Source organism: Arvicanthis niloticus, chromosome 4, assembly GCF_011762505.2.
Source record: "Arvicanthis niloticus isolate mArvNil1 chromosome 4, mArvNil1.pat.X, whole genome shotgun sequence".
Lineage (NCBI taxonomy): Eukaryota > Metazoa > Chordata > Mammalia > Rodentia > Muridae > Arvicanthis > Arvicanthis niloticus.
In genome coordinates, this window is record NC_047661.1 from 68847268 (window position 1) to 68869986 (window position 22719).

Here is a 22719-nt window from a genome sequence, read left to right on the forward strand (position 1 = left end):
GCCTGCCCGCTGGCACCAGTCTACGGAGATCTGGGGAGCTGCGAGGCTGTGCGGCAGGGACGTGTCTGCAAGGCGACTGGCTCGAGGCGGGAAGGGGCGTGTCCGCGCCGCCCGGAGGTCCACCCGGATCTTGCACGGACCCGGTGGAGTGGCGGGTCCCACACAGCCACGGGGCCAGCTGGGGCGGCGATAGCCGCACTTCGGAGGAGTGGCGTGGTGAGGCCCAGCCTTCCTGGGTGCGGCGTCTGGGCCCTTCCCAGCTTTCCCTCCCCACCGCGCTCGGTGGTGGCGACCATTGGAGTTCCGGTTCCGGTTGCTGTGGCTGCGGGCGGGCGGTGAGTCTGGAGCAGGCGCGCAGTTGGTGCTCCGGCTCTGTGCTTTCCCTCTCGGCGTGACTAGGGCTTGCTGCTGCCCGGGGGGCTGTGCTGCCCCTGACTCCCCTCCGGGCGATGGTGCGGCCTGAGGACGCCTCTATCCCCCGCCGACGCTGACTCGGGTCCCCAATCCATGGCCGCCTCGGCGCCGCCCCCACCGGACAAGCTGGAGGGAGGCAGCGGCCCCGTACCGCCCCCCGCGCCGCCCAGCACCGGGAGGAAGCAGGGCAAGGCCGGTGAGAGCGCCGAGAAGGGCAGGGGCTGTCGAGGACCCTGGAACCTCGGATGGAACGGTTGGGGGATGGGGGAGGTTGCCTAGGAGCCTGGAGGTAGCCTCAGGTGAGAAGGGCCAGTGATTGGGGACAGGTGTCACAGAACACTTCAGGTTTTGAAGGACACTGAATTAAGGAAAACTTGGTAGTTTCAAGAGATTGGGTTATTTTTGATTTGCAGGAAGATGTAGCTGAGAGTATAGTCATGCTAGCCATTTTTCACATTCCACCCCTGTTTCTTAACTAAGTAAGCAAGTGTACGTGGAAGTTAGAGTCTGGAGAGTGGCTGGGAGGAAAGAGACTGTAGAAACCTCAGGAAAACTTGCCTCCGTCTGCCCATTGCTGCTCTTCCAGGTCTGCAAATGAAGAGCCCTGAAAAGAAACGAAGAAAGTCCAATACTCAGGTAAATGGGATCTGTGGTGGAAGTACTTCCTAGAAGCCCCTCCTGCTTTGTCTAGCTGTGTACCAGGCTGTCCTTTTGTGCTTTCCACCAGGTGTAGGATCAAGAAAAATCGGAAATACTCTTCTCTCTTTTTCCCTTTCTGGTCCTCGTACTGTCTTGACGACATTTAGCCCAGCCTTTTTCCCGTTCCTTTTTGATACAAGGTCTCATGTATCCCAGACTGGCTTTATATTTGCTGTGTAGCCAAGGATGACTTCGGATCTCCATGATCTTCCTGCTTTGGTTTTCCAAAGTGATGGTATTCCAGATGTGTCCCACCGTGCTGGTTTCTGCAGTGCTGGGGACCCTCTGGAGTGCAGGTGCCCTTGGAGGCCAGAAGAAGGGGTCAGATTCCCCAGAACTGGAGGACAGGCACCTATGAGCTACCATGTGGTTGCTGGGAACAGAACCCAGAGCTTCTGCAAGAGCCAGAAGTGCTCCTAAACCTGTGAGCCATTTCTCCAGCCTGCATGACACTTTTTTTTTTTTTTTTTTTTTTTAAAGACAAGGTGCCCAACCTTGCTTTTGCCTTTGCTGGCATAAGTGTCATAACATTACAGTGCTTTACCAGTTGTTCCTGTTATAAAGTTGAGAGAATTCAAGGCTTTTAAAAACTTCCCCGGGCGTGGTGGTGCACACCTTTAATCCCAGGATTTGGGAGGCAGAGTCAGGCAGATCTCTGTGAATTCCAGGCTAGACTGGTCTACAGAGAGAGAGTTCCAGACCAGCCAGGGGGGCTACACAGAGAAACTGTCCCAAAAAAACAAAACAGAAAGTTAAATATTCTGAGTGATGGCCTACCTAGCATGCACAAAGCCTTGAGTTCAAACCCCGGTGCCACATAAACCAGATCTACGCACCCCAGAGATAGAGGAAGGAGGATGGACGGTAGAAATTCAAAGCCAGCCTGGGTTATATAAGACACTGTCTCAAAATTAAAAATTTTTAAAAATTAATTACTTTGGGATCAGACCTGGGTTTTGTATTTTTTGTGATTCTTGATGTTTTCTTTTAATTAATGTATTTAGCTATATGTATGTGTGAGTACAAGTGATGAAAGAAGCTAGAGATGTGATCCCTCCAGCATGGGTACTGGGAATCACACTGGTGCCTAACCACTGAGCAATCCCTCCAGCCCTATCTGCCTGCCTTTCCGTGTTTTGGATTTTTAAAAATGGTGGTGTTGCACCATGGGGTTGTTGCACCGTGGGCTCTGCCTTGCACTCTCTAGTGTGTCTAAGGTCAGTCAGAGTTTTGGATCTGAGCTGTGTCAGTCTCCAAAGAGTGTGTTGTGTCTGCTGTACTCTCCTTGTTTGCCTCTGTCTCCCATCTTCTTCCTGTTTTCACTAGGGTCCTGCATACTCACATCTGACGGAGTTTGCCCCGCCCCCGACCCCCATGGTGGATCATCTGGTCGCTTCTAACCCTTTTGAGGATGACTTTGGAGCCCCTAAGGTGGGGGGCACAGGCCCTCCGTTCCTTGGCAGTCCGGTGCCCTTTGGAGGCTTTCGTGTACAGGGGGGCATGGCGGGCCAGGTACCCCCAGGCTACGGCACTGGAGGAGGAGGGGGTCCCCAGCCACTTCGTCGGCAGCCCCCTCCTTTTCCTCCCAACCCTATGGGTCCAGCTTTTAATATGCCTCCTCAGGGCCCTGGCTATCCGCCCCCAGGCAACATGAACTTTCCCAGTCAACCCTTCAACCAGTCTCTGGGCCAAAACTTTAGCCCACCTGGTGGGCAGATGATGCCAGGCCCAGTGGGGGGATTTGGTCCCATGATCTCACCCACCATGGGACAACCTCCTAGAGGGGAGCTGGGTCCTCCTCCTCTCCCACAACGCTTTACCCAACCAGGAGCACCTTTTGGTCCTTCTATTCAGAGACCTGGTCAGGGACTCCCCAGTCTGCCTCCCAACACAAGTCCCTTCCCTGGTCCAGACCCTGGGTTTCCTGGCCCTGGTGGTGAGGATGGTGGCAAACCCTTGAATCCACCTGCCCCCACTGCCTTTCCCCAGGAGCCCCACTCAGGCTCCCCAGCTGCTGCTGTTAATGGGAATCAGCCCAGTTTCCCCCCTAGCAGCAGTGGTCGAGGTGGGGGCACTCCAGATGCCAACAGTCTGGCACCCCCCAGCAAGGCAGGTGGAGGCTCAGGGCCCCAGCCTCCCCCAGGCCTGGTATACCCTTGTGGTGCCTGTCGGAGCGAGGTGAACGATGACCAGGATGCCATCTTGTGTGAGGCCTCCTGCCAGAAGTGGTTCCACCGAGAGTGCACCGGCATGACCGAGAGTGCCTACGGCCTGCTGACCACCGAGGCCTCTGCCGTCTGGGCCTGTGATCTCTGCCTCAAGACCAAAGAGATCCAATCTGTCTACATCCGAGAGGGCATGGGCCAGTTGGTGGCCGCTAACGATGGGTGACTCTAGTGCCACGGCCTGGGGAAGTGCACCTTTTCCACCGTGCTCTTGCAGAGTGGCCCTCACTCCTTGTCTTCCACTGGCATCCCACCCCCATGGGGCAGAAACATGGTTCCTGGAAGCAGAAAAGGAACTGAGGTGGGCAGGCAGAAGAGCCTGGGTAGCTTGGTTTTGTTGTTGGTTTTTTGTTTGTTTGTTTGTTTTCTGGGAACTTGTGCACTGAGTACCTTTGAGATCCAGGAAACTAAAGCCTGGTTGCACAGAGCCATTCCTAGAGTCTTAACTGGAGGCTACAAGAGAAAGGGGCTGGAGGAAGTTTCAGAGGGCAAGAATGTCCTGTGTGCAGATGAGAGATGACCCCAACCCCCGTGCCTACAATACCTGTATAGCCCCATGGCTGCGGCTATAGCTCTTGGAGCCACATGTTCAAGGTTTCTTCTTTCCCTGAGAGAGTCCCTTTCCTCGGTTCTGGAAACAAATGGGAATTTCTCTCTTTTTCTCTGTCCCTTTGCTTCCCCTGGACCTGATGTACTCTGTTCTCCTTGGAGCACCAAATACCTTGAGGAAACAGGAAAGTTCCTAACTAGAGCAATTGTCTGTCTGGGGCTTCAAGACTGTAGGTAAGAGATGCTGAGAAGACATTTTCCTCATACCAAAGTCACTGGTCCTCTCTCAGCTTCTCTTGTGTTTTTCTCTCAGTGACCATGTTTTGCCAAAAATTGGGATATGTGGTCTGAGTGACGGGAGTATTTGAAGTTGGGGCTCCCCTGGAAGTCTGGACTGGAGGTGTAACTACACACACACACACACCCGCGCCTCTGGTGTGCAGTATGACAGTGCTGTTCTTCAGCTCTTGGTGCCCCCATTTCCTCTGTCTCGGAGAAACGTTTGGGAAGGCACGAAGCCCTTATACCTCATTCCTTCCCTATTAAAGGATCCAAGGGAGGCCCTGCCATGGCTTTGGGGACATGAGGCTGGGCAGCAGGACCTTCAAAGTCATGGTACTACAAGCTGAAAGAACCTGACGTTTTCTGCTTACCCTTTTTAAATCCTGCAATGTCATCTTGGGCCTGGTGATCCAGCAACTAGGCTGGTTGGGTTTGGTTTTGTAGCACTCCCTGCCAGTGATGGGACTGAGGCCCAACAAGGAGCCTCTCAGGTGCTCCTTTTTCCAGTTAATCCAAATGCCCATTCCTCAAATAGGAAGGGAAGGCAGGCTTGGGTGTAGCTCTCCTGAGAGAGTTGGAGGTGCCCAGCTTGACAGTGAAGGCTGCCCGCTGGGATTCCCTGTCTCAGTCCTCATGTTCCCTGCACAGGGAGAGAGAAGACACTCAGAGTTGGCAGCTTTTCATGCTGAGGAGGACAAGGGTGGACCTGCTTCTTACTCTGTGCCCCTCAACTCCTACATGTGACAGCCTCTGCTTATCTTCGTGTTGTGCTGTGGTTTTGTTCACCCATTACCTGCCGCTACTTTTGTGTTGAATTCATGGTTTGTAAAGTGCTCCCGTGGAGGGTCTATCCTCTTGTTCCTCTCTGCTACTTTTTGGAAGAAAGTGGGTTGGTGGGGATGTGGTTACAGGATCTTTTTGTACGGTTGGATTAATAAAATGACTTGAAAATCCAAACAAGGACTCTTTTGTTAATCTGCAAAAAACCATTGGGATAAGCGACTGCTGAGAGGATGCCTAGAGGGTGAGGCCATCCCTGCTCTAAGCTTTTGAGCTGAGGAGGTCCCCGGTTTCCCTGTTTTACTTTGTAGGTCTTCAGTGTGGGAACCTCTGCTTTTGAAGCAATTCTTGGCACTCTGGAAGCCAGATGGGAGTTGGAGCCAAAGCCTCTGGCATCAGTGCCTGAGCTCTGGGTTTAAACCTTAATGTTCTCCTAGGTCCAGATTTTTTAATTTCAAAAATTTATGTGTGGTGCCCAGGGAGGTAACAGGTGATACTTTGGGCTGACCTGGAGGGTTTGAGTTTGATCTCCCGAACCCACAGGGTGGAAGGAGAGAACTGACTTGGTAGCTTGTCCTCTGCCTGCCGTGTATCCCACAGCAGGTGTGTACCCATGCGCACAAATAAGTAGTGTGGGGCTTTTTGTTTTGTTTTTAAATTTGAGTTTTTAGGCTGGATGGCTCACCAGTTAAGAGCTCCTGCTGTTCTTCCAGTGGACCCAGATTCAAGTCCCAGCGTCCACATGGCAGTTCACAACCATCTGTAACTCTAGAATCCTACCGCCATGCAGGCAAAACACCCACACACATAAAAATTTGAAATTTTGGAAGTGCTTCACTTTCCATTATACAGACGACAGTGCTCCGCTGCTGGGTCACATCCAGCCCTGGATTTAATTTGTGGGTGCTTTTCTGCCTCGGTTCTTTCATTGTTTTTGTTTGTCTGAGTTTTTTGCTTTTGTTTTAGTTTGGTTTTTGATTGAAATTTGTTCAGTGTTTTGTAGCCCAGGTTGGACTTCAATATCCTCTTCAGTCTCCACAGTGCTGGGATTATAGCACCTTCCTCCCCCATTAATTTTTTTTTTAATTATTACCTTGTGTCTGTATGTGATCTGTTGAGGTGCAATCATGTGCATATGCGGAGGTTTTACCCAGCTGAGACATCCCTCTGGCCTGAGCTATCCCACATGGTGTGTGTGTGTGTCTATGTGTAGCAGGATCTCACTGGCCTGGAACTCACTATATATAGATCTGGCTGATCTCAAACTCAAGAGATCCACCTGCATACCTGCCTCTGCTTCCCAAGCGCTGGAGTTAAAAGTGGGCACCACCACGCTTGGCCATCTTCCATTTCCAAAGTAGTGGCATCCTGTCTGCGTTGGGGCGGACAGGAGTGGCGGGAGGGCTATTTCTAAACCCACAACTTGCACTGGACCCCATCCCCCATACTACAGCTGTCTCTGTCTATCCTGGGATAGACAACATGGCACCTAGTCCTTGCAGCCTCATCAGACAGCACCTTTCAGTTTTTTTTGTTTGTTTGTTTGTTTTTGTTTTGTTTTTCAAGACAGCACCTTTCAGTTTTAGGTCTTCCTACTAGACACTAGACATCGAGAAAAGAGGGGAGGTCCCCACAAATTAATTTTGCTGGGAACCACAATTGCCCACCAAAAGAAAAACCCAAGGGGAGGTACTGCGTAGCTCTCTCCCCTCCCTGGGCGCTCAAGTCCAGCTTTTTATTGGTCAAAAGTTCCCCCTCACACACCCCCGCGGGAAGTCGACTTTTCACTGGTCAAACAGTAGCCACGTGACTCTCCTCTTGTCTTCCTGGGCTGGAAACCAGGGGAGGTTGCAACAAGTTAAGCTGAAGACTGAAGGGGAGCTGGGTCAGGTAAAGAAAGCCCTTGCTGGGAAGGGGCCGACAGAATCCCACTTTATCCCCAGATAACAAAGGAGGGCAAAGCTGTATAAAAGGAGTGGGCACCCCCAGCGTCCACATACTGCCCGACACACGACCGAAGGGCGGGGAAGGAGGGAGACAGATGATTCCGAAGCAGGAACTCAGGCAAGTTTTTGTGGTCTCAGGTCCTTCCCTTTAAAGGTCAGAGAAGGATGTTAGAATCAAGGGCATATCAAACCAGACTTCCCAGTTTTGTACAGACTGGGAACATTCTTTTTTTTAGCAATGTTTTTAAAAACAGCAGAAGTTTTTGTGGAATTCTGTCTGAGTGAAAAGGGGAGAATAGGGAGTGGGTTTTCTTCGTAGAGGTCAAAGACTAACCTCTCTAAAATCACAGCTGGGAAGGGTGGCAGCTAAGTAGCCGCTCGATTTCTTAGACAGGCTTCCTAATAAGGTATCGATGTGCCGGCCTAGGAGAGCGGGGATGCTTTTTGGTATCAAGGTTTGGGACCCCGAGTGCAGGGGTTCTAAGAAGTCTTCTGCTTAAGTTTTAGGTTTGTCTTGTTGACCCAAATACCATACCATTGCTGGTTTCCATGGAGACAGTGGGTCTGACATCACCCTGGTTACCATGGTACTTAGTTCTGGAGGACCTGAGCAGGCTGTAAACAGCCAGGGATAAATAGGGACTTCTGCTCAAGCGGCTGTGGCCACTTCCTTCCTGCTGCCACCTGTTAACAGTCACACACAGTAGCTGGGGATAGCAGGACAGTGGAGGGGCTGAGAGCTTAAAGCTGAGGGAAGATGGCTGCCTGGGTGTCACTAGAAGAAAGGGTGTGGGGAGCTCGTTTTGGGGGACTTGGTATAGGGAAGTCATTGCAATTGTTCTGTCCCTGTGTGGGATGGGTGCTGTCTAGGAGACATGAGCATTGAGGAGGACAACACTAGATGTCCTTTACCTATCTTCGGCTTGAATCTTGACCAACAAGAGCCACGGGATGTTTTTAAGGACTTAAACCCAGCTGGAGTAGATGGGGAGGGAGCATTTGGCTACAGTCAAATTTCACACTCTGCCTTTTCTGCCCGTGGGTCAGCTGTCTGTCAGTCCATCATCTTGCCTGATCCCAGTTGCACCTCCCTAGCCCAAGGGCACAGTCTTGCTTTATGCTGGTCTTTGGAAGTGGGGGTGATACCTTAATCCCAGCTGCCCTCCAAGATGATTAGCAAAGGACAGATTTATCGATTGTAATTGCCACAACCCCCTCCTCCTCCACTTCTCCCCAGTCACTTACTTACTTTCTTTCTTTTTTGTTTTTTTTTGTTTGTTTGTTTGTTTTTGGTTTTTTTGTTGTTTTTGTTTTTCGTTTTTTCGAGACAGGGTTTCTCTGTGTAGCCCTGGCTGTCCTGGAACTCACTCTGTAGATCAGGCTGGCCTCGAACTCAGAAATCCACCTGCCTCTGCCTCCCAAGTGCTGGGATTAAAGGCGTGCACCACCACCACCTGGCCCCAGTCACTTTCAAGATCCCTGAGATCAAACTTTCTAGAATTTAAGATTGAGAGAGAGTGACCCAGGTGGACTGCTGGGCCCTGCAGCATTAGAAAGCTTCCTGCCTGGCCTGATCCTGCTCACTTCAGTGGCAATCCTAGCTGAGCCCTGCACAGCCAGTGCTGAGAACCCCTAAGCCAGTGTGGTTCCCAACCTTCTTAACACTGCGACCCTTTAATACAGTTTCTCATGTTGTGGTGACCTCCAACCATAACATTATTTCATTGCTACTATAATATGGTTCAGAACTGTAATTTGGCTGTTGTTATGAATCCTAATGTAATTATCTGATATGCAGACTATCTTGTATGTAAGCCCTGTGTGGTGTCGACCCACAAGTTGAGAACCACTGCCCTAAACCAAGTATGTGGAGGACTGATGGTGGATGGGTACTGGGACACTTGGGCCTTAAGGAGGCTGGTGGGCCTTCCCTTTGGGCTCTGTGGGAGGACAGTAGGGACTATGGAGGACCCAGGTGTTGTGAAAGGAACCCAGGTCATTTCCTTCTCTCTTCAGTCAGTCAACCTCTGAGATCCCTCCTCCCTAACCAGAACACCAAGGGTTGGACTTTTCAAACTTTGTCCTCTGAAATTTTTAAGGCCAGTGCAGTTTCTCAAGGCCCCATGGGTCCTTAAATGAGGTAGCTTTCCTGTGGCTTTTAGCAAGGTGAATACTGCCAGGAAAACTATGGGATTGGGGCAGAAGGACTCGGACCAGCCTGGGGTTTTGAGGAGATTGCCCATCTTTTGATGTTTTTTTTTGTTTGTTTGTTTGTTTTTGGTTTTTTTGTTGTTTTTGTTTTTCGTTTTTTCGAGACAGGGTTTCTCTGTGTAGCCCTGGCTGTCCTGGAACTCACTCTGTAGATCAGGCTGGCCTCGAACTCAGAAATCCACCTGCCTCTGCCTCCCAAGTGCTGGGATTAAAGGCGTGCACCACCACCACCTGGCCCCAGTCACTTTCAAGATCCCTGAGATCAAACTTTCTAGAATTTAAGATTGAGAGAGAGTGACCCAGGTGGACTGCTGGGCCCTGCAGCATTAGAAAGCTTCCTGCCTGGCCTGATCCTGCTCACTTCAGTGGCAATCCTAGCTGAGCCCTGCACAGCCAGTGCTGAGAACCCCTAAGCCAGTGTGGTTCCCAACCTTCTTAACACTGCGACCCTTTAATACAGTTTCTCATGTTGTGGTGACCTCCAACCATAACATTATTTCATTGCTACTATAATATGGTTCAGAACTGTAATTTGGCTGTTGTTATGAATCCTAATGTAATTATCTGATATGCAGACTATCTTGTATGTAAGCCCTGTGTGGTGTCGACCCACAAGTTGAGAACCACTGCCCTAAACCAAGTATGTGGAGGACTGATGGTGGATGGGTACTGGGACACTTGGGCCTTAAGGAGGCTGGTGGGCCTTCCCTTTGGGCTCTGTGGGAGGACAGTAGGGACTATGGAGGACCCAGGTGTTGTGAAAGGAACCCAGGTCATTTCCTTCTCTCTTCAGTCAGTCAACCTCTGAGATCCCTCCTCCCTAACCAGAACACCAAGGGTTGGACTTTTCAAACTTTGTCCTCTGAAATTTTTAAGGCCAGTGCAGTTTCTCAAGGCCCCATGGGTCCTTAAATGAGATAGCTTTCCTGTGGCTTTTAGCAAGGTGAATACTGCCAGGAAAACTATGGGATTGGGGCAGAAGGACTCGGACCAGCCTGGGGTTTTGAGGAGATTGCCCATCTTTTGATGCCAGGAACCCTGTTGCTGCTGTTTGCCTCTCTGAAGGGAACTCTCCTCCTCCTCTTCCTCCTCCTCCTCCTCCTCCTCCTCCTCCTCCTCCTCCTCCTCCTCCTCCTCCTCCTCCTCCTCCTCTTCCTCCTCCTCCTCTTCCTCCTCCTCCTCCTTTTCTTCTTCTTCCTCCTCCTCCTCCTCCTCCTTTTCTTCTTCTTCCTCCTCCTCTTCCTCCTCCTCTTCTTCCTCTTTCTCCTCCTCCTCCTCCTCTTCCTCATCCTCTTCTTCCTCTTCTTCCTCTTCTTGTTTTTCTTCCTCCTGCTTCTCCTCTTCCTCCTGTTTCTCCTCCTCTACCTTCTTTCTTCTTTTTCTTCCTTCTTCTTTTATTTTCTTCTTCTTTTGGTTGTTTCTTTGAAACAAAGTTCATCTGTGTTGCCCTGGTTGTCCTGGAACTTGCTCTGGCATTACACTCAAAGAGCCACTGGGATTTAAGTGTGGGCCTAGGAACTCCCATTCTTAAGAGAGCTTTTCTCTGCAGGTGGCCACTCTAGCTGAACTGGACCTCTACAACTATGGCCTCCTGCCCAGATTCAGATAATAGCTGGGTGCTTGCCGGCTCTGAGGTAGGAAGAGTGGGCCTGGGAACCACATGGCAGAGGGGATTCCTACAGGGTCGGACTGCTTTGACTGGAACCTGCAGGAATAAGGGTCCAGAACAGTAAGGTGTTAAGTGAGAGTGCCAGGGATTAGAGAATGGAGAAGATCAAAGCAACAACTGGGACCAAGAGATCTTACACAAGTTGGCGAATGATGCCATGTGCGTTTACTAAGAGGTATAGCGTCATATATACTATTTACAGTGAGAAATGGCCAAGGTCAGCAGAGAGCTAACTCAGACAATGTTGGCAAAGACCACAGGATACCTCAGACACAGCCGCCTTGGAATTGATAACCACAGTCTAGGGGAAAGAGTCAAATCACCAGACACTGGCTCCAGCCCTAGACCAGCATTGATTGCCAAGTCCGTTCATGAACAGGGACACAGAACTAAAGTTCCCTTTGTCCTTTCATCAGGACCTCTGAGAAAGGCTTGGGTTGTCCTGACTCTCCATGCTGCTTTCTGGATCTGTCCTGTTCTCTTCTTGGTCCTGATGGTCATTGCAGAGTCCCTGATGGCTCTTATGGGGCTCCATTGGAGGGAGGAGATCTGGCACAGAGCTCTGGTGTTGGGGCTTGGGCTAATCTGGGAAAAAGGGACCAGATAGGTCAGCTGAGAGAAACAGAGAGAAACACCAGCAAGAGTAAGGTCATGAGGTGACAAAGGGGAGCCATGTTAGGAGACTGAAGAGCTTAGGATAAGGTGGACACCTGTTATAAACCGTGTTGGAAGGGCCTCTTCAAAGGGTTGCTATTGCTGTGGTGAAACACCATGACCAAAGCAACTTGGGGGCGAAAGGGTTTATTCAGCCTATACTTCAGGTAACAGTCCATCACTGAGGGAAGTCAGGTCAGAAACTCCAACAGGGCAGGAACCTGGAGGCAGGAGCTGATGTATCTGCCCATGGAAGGGTGCTGCTTACTGTCTTGCTCTCCAGGGCGTCTCAGCCTGCTTTCTTCTAAAACCCAGAACTACTAGCCCAGGGATGGCCCACCCACAATGGGATGGGTCCTACCCCATCAACCACTAATTAAGAAAATGCTCTGTAGACCTGGCTACAGCCTGATCTTATGAAGGCATTTTCCCAGTTGGGGTTCTTGAATCTCAGATGACTCTAGCCTATGTCAGGTTGACATAAAATTAGCCAGCACGTGTGTCATCTGATGAGCAGGCAGTGCAGGGCTGCTGAGTTGGAGAGCGGCCTAACACTCACTGTCATTGGCAGGGGACCAAGCCTGTGTGGCTGGGTGGGGACAGGGATAGTGCTTTCAAAGCTTCTACAGCCTTCTAGGGGGTATTTGTTAGGGCAGGAAACCAGAGGGCTCCTAGTACCACCAAGAGGGCAGGAGACCTGGCGGTCTGGGGACTAGTAGCCAGAGAGGTATGACAGGCTGTGTCAAAGGGATCTCAGAGACTTCCCTAGAACCAGCAGGAGAAACTGGACATGGTGGAGCAAGCTGCCATCCCACTAATTGGGAGATGGAGGCTAGATAATCAGGAGATCAGGGTTATCCTTGGGTACATACATATCCTTGGATACATGAGACCTTGTATCAATAAATAAATTAATTAATTAAAAATCAGTAGCTAGAGAAGCCATAGAACCCCATTTAGACTTGTTGGGTTTGAGGTGCCCTTTAGGAGACCAACTCAGGGTGAAGAGTTGACCTCAGCAGTAACCCTAGAGTAGGATATAGGGACCAGTGCTCAACTGTGTGGGTTAAGATAGGCCCTGTGCTTAGTAGGCCCCGGTCTCCTGTCATGCGCCTTTGCTGACAGCGGGGGACCTGGGCCAAGTATTTCACCTGTTCATCCTCTACTATAAACCAGTATTGTGATCCTTGCCTTGCAGGAGTAACCCTGAGAAAAATGTGATTTGTAAACTGCCAAGCAGTATACTGAGATCAAAAGTTATTCTTGAGCTGGGTGTGGTGGTGCACCACCAGCCTTAACCACAGCTGTCAGATGACAGAGGAGGTGGAGCTCTGTGAGTCTGAGGCCAACCTGGTCTACAAAGTGAGTTCTAGGATAGTCTAGGACAGCCAGGACTATTTAGAGAATCTCTCTCTCTTTCTCTCTCTCTCTCTCTCTCTCTCTCTCTCTCTCTCTATATATATATATATATATATATATATATATATATATATGTATGTATGTATTTATATTTATCCCCCTTGGAAAGTTGGGGGAGATAACTTAGTGGGAAGCATCAGACCCTGAGTTCAGATCCCCCAGACCCACTAACACTGTGATATGCTAGTGCATGTTTGTAATCTTGCTGTTCTTATAATGAGAAATGAGTAGGAAACAGGACAATTCTCATGAGTCCAAGGCCAGGTAGTCTGTAAATACAGCAGAGAATAATGTTTCAAGAGAGGCAGACGGAGAGGGCTGACGTGAGTTATCCCCCTCCCTTTTCTTGCTGTATAGCCCTGAATGGTCTGGAACTTACTATGTAGATCAGGCTGGCCTGAAACTTGCATAAACCCATGTGCCTCTGCCTCCTGTGTGCTGGGATTAAAGGCCTGTGCTGCAACACCTAGCTGAGGTTGATTTCTTACCTCTACACTTATCTTGGGATATTATGTGTGCCTTCATAGACACACACAGACAGACACACACAGAGGTGCACATACACATATACAGACAAACACATACACACACAAAGAGACGGGGGGGGGGTGGAGGGGGAGAGGCGGGGGAGAAAAAGTTATTCCTGGAGGTAGAGTAGAACCCTAGGTGGGTTGGGCAGGTGGCAGTATGCCAAGGGGTTATATGCAGAAAAGTTGCCCAAGCGGAGTAGTCAGAGCTAAGGGCCCAGCTGTGAGCCAGGACCATGGAGTCAGGCTGGCTGTGGCTGGGGGTAGTTTGGCCTCTGCCAGTAGCTGCTGAGAGATGGTTGTCAGGGGCATGTAGGCCAATGGGAAAAGCCAGAGAACTCAAGATGGATGTGTGGGTGGGCAGAGGAGAGAGCAGCTTCAGGGGTACCCCTGAGAGCATAACCATGACCTGGGTTCATGTGGGTGCTGGACTCAGGTCCTCTGGAAGGGCAGCTATGGGTTGTTGGCACATGGGGAGCACAGCACTGATGAGAGGGGGCAGGGATCCCACGTACTGTTGGCCTCCCTCAGTGTCTGCTCGGCGAATTATCTGGTCCCAGATCCTTGCTTGAGGCTATGATTTCATAGAAACCTGGCCTTGAGCAATGAGGAAGGCCAGGGTGTTGCAGAGTAAATAAACACTTTGGGTAGCACCAGAGTAGAGCAGGTCAGTTTCTGAGATGTGGGCTGTGGTATCTGAGTGCAGCTAGCCCCACAGATCCTATCAGGGAATTTCTGCTCCTGATTTTGTCTGATGTCCTGACAAAGTATCTTAGTTCTTACCTCCCTCTGGCCAGAATCTGCCTGTGGAGACTCTGGGCCCAGAACCCAGGATAGACCCTGAATCTGAGGGAGACCCCCAGGCCCTTCGGGACTCCTCCAAGGCAGATGGCAAAGAATTAGCTGAGACTTTGGATGGAGAAGGTAATGGGGCTCGTGGAGGGTTGTGAGTAACCTGTCTTCTTATCTTTTTGGTTGGGGGAAGGGCAATCACCTAGGCTATTTGCTTGCTAGTCTTGCCTTATGAGCCACCACACTCTGAAGTGGTTGGTACCTGTGGGTGCTAAAGGGCTGCCCTGTAGTAGTTCAGTTCAGGGCAGTGGGTTTTTCTGGGCTTTATCTTCCACCACAGAGACGCTTTTCCAGACGGAAAGTTCCCAGGGTGAAAGTACTGCTCTGCCAGAGGAATCTGAGGCCAAGGTGAGGGCCTTCCCTGGGGCAGGGAGGAGAGTGGAGAGGGCATGTCTCATAGCTTCATCCCCATCAGGGCACTCTGGGAGGTGATGGTCATGGGACGGAGACCCCTGGAGACACAATGATCCAGGAAGATTTGCTGGAGACTCCTGTGGTGACAAGCCTTGGACCAGACACACAGGACCTGGAGAGTGAGATCCATCCACAGAACCTGCCCTCAAGTCCCAGAGCAGGTCAGGGGCCATCTAGCCTTCTGTTCTCCACCTTTTAGAAAGCATGGAGAGGTGGAAGGATGGTTCAGCAGTCGAGAGCACTAGCTGCCCTTCCAGAGGACCTGAGTTCAATTCCAGCACCCATATGCTAGCTCACAACTATCTGTAACTCCAGACAAGAGAAGTTAGGGAGCTTGAATGAGGGCCCACGGCTGGATGATTCTTTCCTTTCTGCCATGTGTCCTCTTTTCTTGCTTCTAGAACAGTGGTCCTCAACCCTCCTAATGTTGCAACCCTTTAATACAGTTCCTCATGTTGTGGTGACCCTCAGCCATAAAATTATTTTCATTGCTACTTCATAGCCACAATTGGATCATAATATAAATATCTGTTTTTTCCAATGGTCTTAGATTTCACAGGGGTCACCCCTGTGAAAAGGTCATTTGACTCCCAAAGGGTCGTGACCCACAGGTTGAGAACCAGTTCTGGAACATACCCTTTATTTCCAGAGTCCTCTCCTTGTGCTGGCTCTGGACCCATGACGAGGGAGGGTGGGAGGCTCGAGGACTTTGTAAGAAGCTGACTGGCCTGAGCCAAAAGACCCAGTCAGACTGTAAGGGATGCAGAAAGCACAGCAACTCAGCAGCTCCTGAGGAGTGGGAGGGAGACTGCGTGGTCAGGTGATGCGTAAGAATGAGGGAGAGGCAGGGACAGTTGGAGGTGCCATTTGAGAAGAGTCTTAAGCATAGAGTAAGTCAGGAGAAAACATTCCAGAACTTGGCATCAACAGAAGACCGGGGCTAGTCCATAGTCTGTCCAAGACAGTAGCAGAGGTGACAGGAGACACACCTCCCCACACCCTTTATCTCTGTGAATGGCCAGGGGAAGCTGAGGTGAGACCTAAGGCAGGGACTGTGAGGCCTGTAAAGAGAGTCTACTGACTATGAAGGTCATCAAGTGGAGAACTGCCTGACTGTCTGACGTGGGATAGAGAGGAAAGACTGAGGTTAACCAGAAAAGTAGTGGTGTGCTTCTCCCTGAACCCAAGGTAGGGGGATACACTAGGAAAGATGGATTTAGAGGATAGTGTGTTGAATGTCCCCCCAAGGGGGATGGTGCTCAGGAGGACGTATAGTCAGAGACATACACCTGGGATGCTGGGAAGGCCACAGTGGGGAAGGCAGTGGAGTGGGTGAGAGGTTATGATGGAAGTTATTAGCCTTAGGACTGGGAGAAGCCAAAACAGCATAGTGGCCAAGGAGTTTAGAGGGGACCCAGGAGGGTGGCATCCTGTGTAGAAACTTGATGTGAGGTACTGGGAGAAGGAGGATTTTAGGACAGAAGTGGCTCTTGTGTTTGTTGATGACTGGAAAGGCCAGTCAGTTAGTATCCGGGCCTAAGAGGGCAGTCTTCATGTGCCTTCTCTGTGGCCAGGACTGGGCCTCCCTGTGCCTTCCTCCTCTTCCCCTGTCTTTCTTTGCTTACCTTCGCTTGCCTCACTGCCCTGTCCCCTTCCCTTCCTCCAGTTTGGAAAGAGCATCGCTGCTCCAGCAGTGACGATGACACTGATGTAGATGTGGAGGGTCTGCGGAGACGGAGGGGCCAGGAGCCCAGCCCACCCCAGCCCATGGTACCTGCGGATGTGGAGGACCAGGGCAAGGGCGAGGGTATAGGTGGAGAGCTGGGCATCTCTGTCAACATGTGTTTCCTGGGGGCCCTGGTTCTTCTGGGCCTGGGAATCCTCCTGTTCTCTGGTGAGTACTGCTGGCTGGGCCTCCAGTCTGTCCGTTGACCCTGCCTTGCTGTCCTGACTGCCCTTTCCTCTCCCTGCTTCCCTGAGGCCTCACCAGACTGTCTTCATCTTCAGGTGCACTGCTGGAGCCCGAGACTGGTGAGCAGGAGACTCCCTGGCTTTCTTTCTGTGTTGGGTGGTAATGCGCGTTGTGTGGGGAGAGGCTCTCAGGTAAAGGGATTAGAGTTGCATGTTAATTTCTTCAGCTGTTGAACTTGTCAGCTGTTCAGGGTGATATTTGTCCCTTTAACTCGGCAGGACTATGAGCCATGGGGTGTGCTCGGGGAAAGAGGAGTGACTGAGAAAGGGTGATGGGCTCTGTGGATCAGGGGCCTAGATTCAGATGCTCACTTGCCCACAGGGCCCATGGAGGAAGCTGAATTGCAGGTCTTTCCAGAAACTGGGCCAGAGACCGAGCTGGTAGAGACTATGGGGAACAGGCAGGTGCGTATGTGTTTCCCAGAGTTGGGTGAGGGGGTGCTGGTGGGGAAGAGCTGGGTTGCCCTGCCTGGGAGGGCCATGAAGTGTCTGCTCTTCTGTCATCAGGATGAAAAACAGCAGCTGCAGGCCTCAGTACCACCAGACAGTGTCCCCAGCCTGCAGAGCATGGGGCTTCTGCTGGACAAGCTGGCCAAGGAAAACCAGGATATCCGGCTGCTGCAGGCTCAGCTGCAGGTGGGCCCTGGCAAGAGAGAGGGGCTCATCTGGCCACCTTTACCCAGGTGTATGTCCTAGTGGGCTCCCCCAGAAGGAGTTTTCCCTATTCAACTGACCCTGGAGCCTCACTCTTTGCCACTGTAATGAGGGTATCTTCTTGGTCTTGCTTACCTCCCTCATGCTAAGGACTGGGTTAGGGCCAGTGTACCTGTTGTACATGTCAGGTTACATGAGTGATGAGGACAATCTCCCCATTTGAAGAACATGCCACAGCTCATACTAAGTGCTAGGATCAAGCACAGTGTCTGCTCTGGGTATAGCGGCTGGAAGAAGGACCAGGAGGGCTGGACAGTGGCTGTGCTAGGTTGAAAGAGTATGCGTTTGTTGTATAAGGACATTGACGCTGGGTAGATTTGACCATCTCAGGAACTGGCTCAGATGAGGGGTGGAGAAGAGGAGTCCTTCTGGCTCTTCAGGCAGCACTGGGGCTCAAACCTAGGGCCTTGCATGCACAACGCAGGCTCGCTGCCAACAGAACTGCATCTCTACCCCTTGCCCTCTCTAATAGAATAGAATTGAGGTAGGAGGCATTGTGCCCACCCTGACAAGGGCTTCTTCTGTTTTCTTCTGTTCCTAACTACATTCTAGGCTCAGAAAGAAGAGCTTCAGAGCCTGTTGCACCAGCCCAAAGGGCTGGAGGAGGAGAATGCCCGGCTCCGGGAAGCCCTGCAGCAGGGCAGGTCCTCCCACCAGGCCCTAGAGTCAGAACTGCAGCAGCTAAGGGCCCGACTCCAAGGGCTAGAGGCAAACTGTGTCCGGGGTGTGGATGGGGTGTGTCTCAACTGGGGTGAAGGTCCACAGGGTGGCAAGGCCACCAAGGAACAAGGCCACAAGGGGCAGGAAACAGACCCCAGCTTATTGGAGCAGCATAAGCAGCTTGAGGCTGAGGCCAAGGCTCTAAGGCAGGAGCTGCAGAGACAGTGGCAGCTGTTGGGTTCTGTGCACCGTGACTTGCAGAGGGGCTTGCAGGATGTTGGCCAGGGAGCCCCAGCTCACGCTGGCCTGGCTAAACTTGGTCACATGTTGGCCCAGACGTTGCAGGGCCTAGAGAATCAGGGTATTAGCACTGGCAGGTCCTCCAATGACTCGGAGGCCTGGCTCCAGAAGAAACCTCACTTCCAGAAACCCAGGGAGTGGAGTGGGAAGGAGAAGTGGCGTGGTGGGCAGAGGGATCAGAAGGCTGAGCACTGGAGGCCAAGGAAGGAGGAGTCTGGCCAGGAGAAGAAGAGGAGCTGGAGGGATGAGGGTAGGGAATTCACAGGACACTGGAAGGAAGGCAGGCTGGGGGCAGAAGAATCGGGGAGCAGAAGGGATGGAAAGCGACAGGACGCAAAAGTACACCCTAGGAAAAGTGGGAACCCACACTTTGGAGAAAGGCAGAAGCATTCTTGGGGGAAAGACAATAGCCCTGAGACCCTGTCCTCTTGGGAGGAGCTGCTGAGGCGCAAGTACCGGCCCCCTCAGGGCTGTTCAGGTGTGGCCGACTGTGCCCGGCAAGAGGGCCTGGCCTTCTTTGGCGTGGAGCTGGCCCCAGTGCGGCAGCAGGAGCTGGCCTCTGTGCTGAGAGAATACTTGGCTCGGCTCCCCTGGGCTGGGCAGCTGACCAAACAGCTGCCCCTCTCACCTGCTTACTTTGGAGAAGATGGCATCTTCAGGCATGACCGCCTTCGCTTCAGGGATTTTGTGGATGCACTGGAGGACAGCCTGGAGGAGGTGGCACTGAAACAGACAGGTGATGATGATGAGGTGGACGACTTTGAGGACTTCATCTTCAGCCACTTCTTTGGAGACAAGGCACTGAAGAAGAGGTGGGAATTGGGGGTCACGGGGGGAGTAGCTGATGGGGTTTGAAGGTGTTGTGCCCTGAATGAAGAGGTCTGTAGCTTGAGTCCCTCTCTTCATTTCTGATCCCCAAGTCTTAGAGAAGACTTCTGGGTACACTTCCTATCCTCAGGGGTCCCCTTTTGAGCTAGAACCCCCTTCCTCACCTTACCTGTACATAGAGGGCTCCTTCTTGTCTCCCCCAATGGGTTCATCCTGGAGCCCAGGTTTCTCCCACTCTTGGTGGCAGCCGCCTGAGGAAGAGGGCTCCTTCTCCTTAGGAGCCTATCTCAGTGCGTGGTATTGCTTCCTAAAGGCTATTTCCTGCCTCCTACCCTGTCTCCCTATAGGTCAAGAAAGAAGGAGAAGCACTCTTGGAACCCCAGAGTTGTGGGACCCCGGGAAGAGCACAGCCGCCATCCCCACCACCATCACCAAGGCTGAGCCCTGCTCCTGCTGCAACAGACAGCCTTGGCATGCACCCAGCTCAAGATGCCTGGAATTATGTGACCCTAGAAGCTATGCTCCCACTGTCCAGCAGGACCCCCCTGGCTTGTTAGTGCCCTTGAATGCCCTTTACAGAAGAGAGCAAAGCACTTGGCCCTGCACTGGTACCACTTTTGCTAAAAAGAAAGAAAGAGAGAGGGAGGGTGAGAGAGAGAGAGAGAGAGAGAGAGAGAGAGAGAGAGAGAGAGAGAGAGAGAGAGAGAGGCGCTACTGAACTGGTTAAGCAAATCTATGCAAATGATAAAGGCCCTGGGTACTGAGCATCACGTAGGGGCCTGCTGGGGAGGACTCTTATTCTGAAGCCAGAGAACTGTCCTTTTGGATCCACAGCAGAGCTTACCACCCTGCACTGGAGCTGCTGGTTGGAGACTTAGCTCCAGAGTTACCTTGGGGTTTTGTTAGCTTTGTCAGAGACAGCTGTCACTAAGCCTGAGGAGCCTTCACCATGCCTCTTTCGACTTTCACCTCACCAGAGCTGTACAACATGATGGGGCTCTGTCACTTGAGGTGGTCTCTAAATGCAGGGACCCCTTGCAGTCACCGCTTGGGTGTTTAGGCACAATCTAGACACTGCACTCTCTATCCGGGCTGAGTGGCCTCAAGCCAGGTCATCTTCCAAGTGTGGTGTCCTTATCCTCAGAAAGAGGCCTGAAGGGAATGGAGTAAATAAAGCAAGGAAGCAAACATCTTGTTTCTGCCACACAAGAGTTGGTCCCTTTTTTGGAGCATGCTGTGGAGGGCAGGAACATGGTAGCCTGGGTCTGCAGAGGTGAGGGAGCCACTAGGTGGCGCTCTGGCTCCACATTTTTCTAGACTTTGCCTTCCTCCTGGCCCTGGTCACCACCCTACAGGACCCCTACCCACTGACTAGCTCTCAAGAATTCCCAGAATCCCCCTGGTTATTCTTTATGACCACTTCCTCAGATCTAACCTCTATGCCATTGGTAGCACACTGAGCTTCTAGACCTGGAAATCTCCCAGGGTCTGTGACTACTTAGGGCAGGTCAATTAAGGAGGGGATTAAGGACTGTAGGCTCTAGAAAGGTTCTGGGATCGGTTTCTGAATTATTTAGCAATACTTTTATGTCACTGTTTAAAGGCTTTTAAGTGCAGTGGCGTAATTTCTGTGCTAAACAAGACAGGTGGAAAGGGTGGCTCATTCCACAAATGTTTAAACAGTCTATTGTATGGGGCTGGAGGGATGGCTCAGCCATTGAGAGCACAGGCTGCTGTTCTCCCAGAGGACCCAGGTTTGATTTCCAGCACCCACATGGTAGCTTTTTGTTTGTTTGTTTGTTTGTTTGTTTGTTTGTTTGTTTTTTGAGACAGGGTTTCTCTGTGTAGCCCTGGCTGTCCTGGAACTCACTCTAGACCAGGCTGGCCTCAAACTCAGAAATCTGCCTGCCTCTGCCTCCCAAGTGCTGGGATTAAAGGCGTGCGCCACCACCGCCCAGCACCCACATGGTAGCTTACAACTGCTTGTAACTTCAGTCTCCAGGGATCCAATGCTCTCTTCTGGCCTTGTGGGCACCAGGCACAACACACAGTACACAAACGTACGTGCAAAAACAAACAAAAAACCACCCATCACATTTTTTTAAAAAAGTCTACTGTGTAGTGACTTTTAAAAAAAGCCTTTAAACAGTGACATAAAAGTATTACTAAATAATTCAGAAACCGATCCCAGAACCTTTCAGAACCTGTGAGTGAGGCCCTAGGACTATAGACTCTTTAATATGCATAGAATCTGCAGCAGGAGGAGCTCTGGGTAGACTTAAGGAACACTTTACACAGATGAGTGTTGCAGGCTGGGGGCTTTGGGAAGGAGCCTTCTGGTTTAGAATGACAATGGTATTCCATGTCTCTCTGGACCAGTGTCCCTCAGAAGGAAGGCAGGTTTAATCCTGCTTTTGCTGCTCACTCGAGGATCTTCAAAGATCCTCCTGCTTACACAGCTGTGGTAACCTTGGTGGCTGGGAGAGAGCTCAAGGCCAGAGGCAGGCAGGATGCTGCGCCTGGAGACAGGGATACACAGGCCTGCTGTGGTTTCCTAGAGGGTGTTGGTATGGGGCTCTCTGGCCTCTGGTTTCCATGTCAAGGGCTCATTTCTGTTGGATAATAAATTTTGGAGTCTCAAGAGTCCCTCTAGCCCCTTTCTCTTCTTACACACTCTGGACTTTATAAGCTGAACTGCATCTGCAGCTGCCAAGCTAGGAAGGATAGGAGAGCCATTAACCCAAGGAGCATGTTTAAAAGGCCAGGGAACCGGAGAGCCTCATATCCACCATGTCCCTGAGGTACCTCTCTCTATCACCCTCACAACCTATAGCCACACTCAAGAGTGAACACAGCAACTCCTCTGACTGTGGGGCCACTGTGTGGGATGAAGTGTTGAGAAGGGCTGGAGGCAGTGCCTTCTGCTCCCTTCCCATGGTGCTTGAGGGTACGAGGACAGCACTGCAGGACAGAGTGACCCAGGAGCAGAGGTGCAACGTGCTGCACTGGTCCCTGTTGGCTCTTTAGGGTCTGTGTTGGGACTTGTCTAGTTGAAGCTCTTGGTGTTTGGCATGGCTTTCCATCCTTTCTCTGGGAGCTGTTGCCCTCAGAATGTCCCGGGGAGCTCTGTGAGGATGTCACTGGAGTTGAGGGTAGTCAGGCCTCACCTCGCTCCTCTCCGATGTCTCCTCCTCTTTCCCCACCTCTTCTCCTATTCTCCTGCCTTCCTTCTCTCATCCATACCTCTCTCCTGTCTTCTCCCCTGTTTCTCTTTCCCTCTCCTCCTCACCCCTCCCTCTCTCTTTAGAGTCAGACCCAGGACTCCCTGTGTGGTAGGCAAAGGCTTTACTGCCCAGTGGCACCTCTTGCCATTTTTATTTGGAGACAGGATATTACTGTATATCCCTGGCTGGCCTCAGACTTTCAATCCTCCTGCCTCTAGGGCCTGAGAGGCTGGGACTACAGTCCTGTACTGCCATATCCTCTCCAGGGCCTTCTACTTTTAAGTGGAAAACATTTTTCCTTTAGCTAGTCCCCAAAACTGCCATGGCTTGTTACTTCTCCCTTCCGATCCTACTTCTCATCAGCTCTCACCGCCTTTCCAG

General features: G+C 51.5%; 2 protein-coding genes across 6 annotated transcripts; both read left to right on the forward strand.

Annotated features, from left to right (window-relative positions):
* The first annotated feature begins 34 nt into the window (after positions 1-34).
* Positions 35-5129, forward strand: Pygo2 (pygopus family PHD finger 2). 4 transcript variants are annotated; one of them, XM_076932764.1, is made up of 3 exons: positions 35-610; positions 895-1050; positions 2440-5129. In XM_076932764.1, exons 2-3 carry the CDS (start codon positions 1009-1011, stop codon positions 3502-3504), a joined length of 1107 nt encoding a protein of 368 aa, XP_076788879.1. In that variant the 5' UTR covers positions 35-610; positions 895-1008; the 3' UTR covers positions 3505-5129. The 4 variants fall into 4 exon arrangements, with proteins under 4 accessions (XP_076788879.1, XP_034355601.1, XP_076788880.1 ...); XM_034499710.2 differs by having other exon boundaries at positions 1001-1050; XM_076932765.1 differs by having other exon boundaries at positions 35-335; positions 1001-1050.
* Positions 5130-6739: 1610 nt separating this feature from the next.
* On the forward strand, positions 6740-20323 carry Pbxip1 (PBX homeobox interacting protein 1). Of its 2 annotated transcripts, none has more exons than XM_034499706.2 (11): positions 6740-6839; positions 10656-10740; positions 14173-14299; positions 14508-14575; positions 14643-14802; positions 16308-16535; positions 16649-16672; positions 16935-17017; positions 17120-17248; positions 17879-19098; positions 19462-20323. In XM_034499706.2, exons 2-11 carry the CDS (start codon positions 10690-10692, stop codon positions 19553-19555), a joined length of 2184 nt encoding a protein of 727 aa, XP_034355597.1. In that variant the 5' UTR covers positions 6740-6839; positions 10656-10689; the 3' UTR covers positions 19556-20323. The 2 variants fall into 2 exon arrangements, with proteins under 2 accessions (XP_034355597.1, XP_034355598.1); XM_034499707.2 differs by having other exon boundaries at positions 6815-7013.
* The last annotated feature ends 2396 nt before the right edge of the window (positions 20324-22719 follow it).